Source organism: Rutidosis leptorrhynchoides, chromosome 8 (genome assembly GCF_046630445.1).
Source record: "Rutidosis leptorrhynchoides isolate AG116_Rl617_1_P2 chromosome 8, CSIRO_AGI_Rlap_v1, whole genome shotgun sequence".
Taxonomy (NCBI): Eukaryota; Viridiplantae; Streptophyta; class Magnoliopsida; order Asterales; family Asteraceae; genus Rutidosis; species Rutidosis leptorrhynchoides.
In genome coordinates this window covers 49,299,568-49,302,221 of record NC_092340.1, presented here as the reverse complement: position 1 = coordinate 49,302,221, position 2,654 = coordinate 49,299,568, and the positions used below count along the sequence as shown (strand labels likewise).

General features: G+C 32.9%; 1 protein-coding gene across 2 annotated transcripts; it reads left to right on the top strand.

The window, feature by feature from the left end:
• Positions 1-287: 287 nt before the first annotated feature.
• LOC139863053 (uncharacterized) lies at positions 288-2,270 on the top strand. Of its 2 annotated transcripts, none has more exons than XM_071851699.1 (5): positions 288-514; positions 623-755; positions 1,251-1,495; positions 1,720-1,891; positions 2,058-2,270. In XM_071851699.1, exons 1-5 carry the CDS (start codon positions 387-389, stop codon positions 2,223-2,225), a joined length of 846 nt encoding a protein of 281 aa, XP_071707800.1. In that variant the 5' UTR covers positions 288-386; the 3' UTR covers positions 2,226-2,270. The 2 variants fall into 2 exon arrangements, with proteins under 2 accessions (XP_071707800.1, XP_071707801.1); XM_071851700.1 differs by having other exon boundaries at positions 310-514; positions 640-755.
• The last annotated feature ends 384 nt before the right edge of the window (positions 2,271-2,654 follow it).

Below are 2,654 nucleotides of genomic sequence, written 5' to 3'. Positions count from 1 at the left end.
GTGAAATGTAAACTATTCAAATTTTCATAATTATAATTAGTTTTCTGATTAAATAAAACTACTTACCAAAAACCGCATGCTCCACAAATAAACTTGACCTGATCAAACTTGAGCCCCATTTGGCTCACGAGATTTCGATGAAATTAGAATTGGAATTGAATTTAAATTTAGATATGAATTTAAACACGACACGTGTCTAACTTCAATTCCAATTTTATGAGAATCCCATCTAATTTCATAAGCCAAACCATACCTTAGTTTTCAAAGCACCCATTTTCTTTCCTATTTTGTTCGGTCTTCAATAAATCTCAAACTGTATGTACCCTTAATTAGTACAGTAGACACTACAAGTTCTGCAACATCTCGTCATATTGTGATGTGCGGAAATGGAAATGGAGATGGAGAAAGGAGTGCAGAGATGGATAGTAAACATATCAGAGTGGGACCCATCCCCACATGATTTCTCAATCGCCGTATCACTTTTACCCCAACATCACCACTCTTCTATCATCAGGTAACTAACTAACTAACTAACTAACACCCCTCAATTTGTATAAATATCGATTAATTGAGCTCAAATTGGGCGAATTTTGTTGGTGTGATGAAATTATCATTCAATTAGGTTTGCGAAAATTGAAGATCGTAAAAGGGCACTCGTGAGCCGGCTGTTGCAGTATGCAGTTGCACATCAAATTATTGGAATTCCATTTGATCAAATTGTCATTAATCGCACTCCTCAAGGCAAACCTTATCTGGTACCTCTTTCAATTCAACTTTAATTACAACTTAATTCAAGTTTTTGTTACATGTCATTTGTTCAAATAATTCCCAAAATAAAATAAATTTCACATATTTTTATTACATAAATAAAAGTTATAGCCTTTGTTTAGTTTATAGCTAATTTTTTAGAATAATTGTTTATTGTTTACTGTGTCTTAATTGGTAGTTATTACTCGTTTATAAAATTTATATATGAAATGATGATCCAACTGCAATATTAACATATATATATCATGTTGGTATAAATGGGCATATTGTGGAAATACACAGTATGGGCATATACTGAAAGCTCTTTGCTATTAAGTTAACTGAATACCGAACTATCATTAAATCAATTGTGGTTTGCAAGATAAATATTTGTAATGAACTAATACAATTTAAGCAGCTATACTATAAATAAAAGTTAGTTTATGGTTTAAAACTCTGACTAATCGTTCCTATGATGGTGTGTGATTGTTGCTATATTGCAGAAAAGCAATGATAACAATGTAAAGTTTCCAAATTTCAATTTTAATGTATCCCATCATGGTGACTATGTCGCAATAGCTTCTGAACCCATTTGCCTTGTGGGTTTGGACATTGTATCTTGCTTCATTCCTGGTAAAGAAACAGTTTCAGAGTTCATTCACAATTTCGTATCCTACTTTTCAAGTCTAGAGTGGGAAATGATTGTCAACGCTGGTTCAGATGATGACGTCTTGGACGTATTTTTCAGGTTCGTTGCACTAGTAAATCCCTTGTCATATAACAATTACATACTTTTATTTAGTGGACAAAATGTGCATCCAGTCAATTCAACTTGTTTCAACCGGCACGAACCTTATCCTTCTGGCCCGTTACCCAACCCGCCCATTTTGCCACCTCTAAATCTATATGATCGTTGGTTCATAGACTTGATGAGTATATTATACATGGTTGAAATATCATGATGTGCTACAGGTATTGGTGCTTGAAGGAAGCATTTGTGAAGGCGTTGGGCACGGGAGTCGGTTATAAATTAAGTCATGTGGAGTTTCATCATAAAGATTGGACTGACATATATGTTAAAGTAGACGGAGATGTTTTAAAGGATTGGAAATTTTGGCTTTTCGAACTTCATAGAAAACATCGGGTTAGTACCATCCATCTAACAATGTCAATTCCATTATTAGAAGTAGGAAATTTACAAGGGTATTTTAAAGATTTAAATAAATGAAAAATACCTACATGTGTCTGTTAGGTCATTAGTTTCTGTCATTAGTTTGTGCATGTAAAACATTGTGTAACTTGAAATGCAGGTTGTGGTCGCTAGGGGTAACCCAGGGATTGCGACAAAAGATTACAAGGAGACGCTCAAACAGACTCAGTTTGACAATGAGCTTTACAAGCTAGGTTTTAATCTGCCAAATCCAATGTTTGTTACAAAAACAGTTAAAGAACTATGTAATCTTTTCGATACAAAATAGTGTAGTTAAATAGTTTAATGGGGTTATTCATTCATGACTTTGTTCTTGTAAATGAATTGAACAAACCGTGCGGCCACAATACTTTTAAAATTGTTGTTTCAGTCTGTAACCAGTTTCTATACAAATAAGGCTAACTTGCTTCATTGATATCTTGGTTTTGATATAATATTGTATTTGGTTCACAAGTTTTCATGTAATCCACACAAGGCTTTTTTTTTTTTTTTTTTTTTTTTTTTTTTTTTTTTTTTTTTTTTTGGTTTCGAATATCGGCATGACTATACTTGTTATATACGTTAAACCAGCAAACCGAAAAAATTATATGATAATAATAGATCTTCATGTAACATTACATTAGGCAAACCAACGAAGTTGAAGGCACGTATAATGTTTTTTTTGGAATGACTAATATTTTATTAACTAGTCCGGGTC

Bases quoted from the DNA above. Each gene is read 5' to 3' on its own strand.
- LOC139863053 (XM_071851699.1), top strand. From the start codon at position 387: ATGGAAATGGAGATGGAGAAAGGAGTGCAGAGATGGATAGTAAACATA. The intron at 756-1,250 runs GTACCTCTTTCA...GCTATATTGCAG, and splicing joins CTCAAGGCAAACCTTATCTG to AAAAGCAATGATAACAATGT. The intron at 1,892-2,057 runs GTTAGTACCATC...CTTGAAATGCAG, and splicing joins AACTTCATAGAAAACATCGG to GTTGTGGTCGCTAGGGGTAA.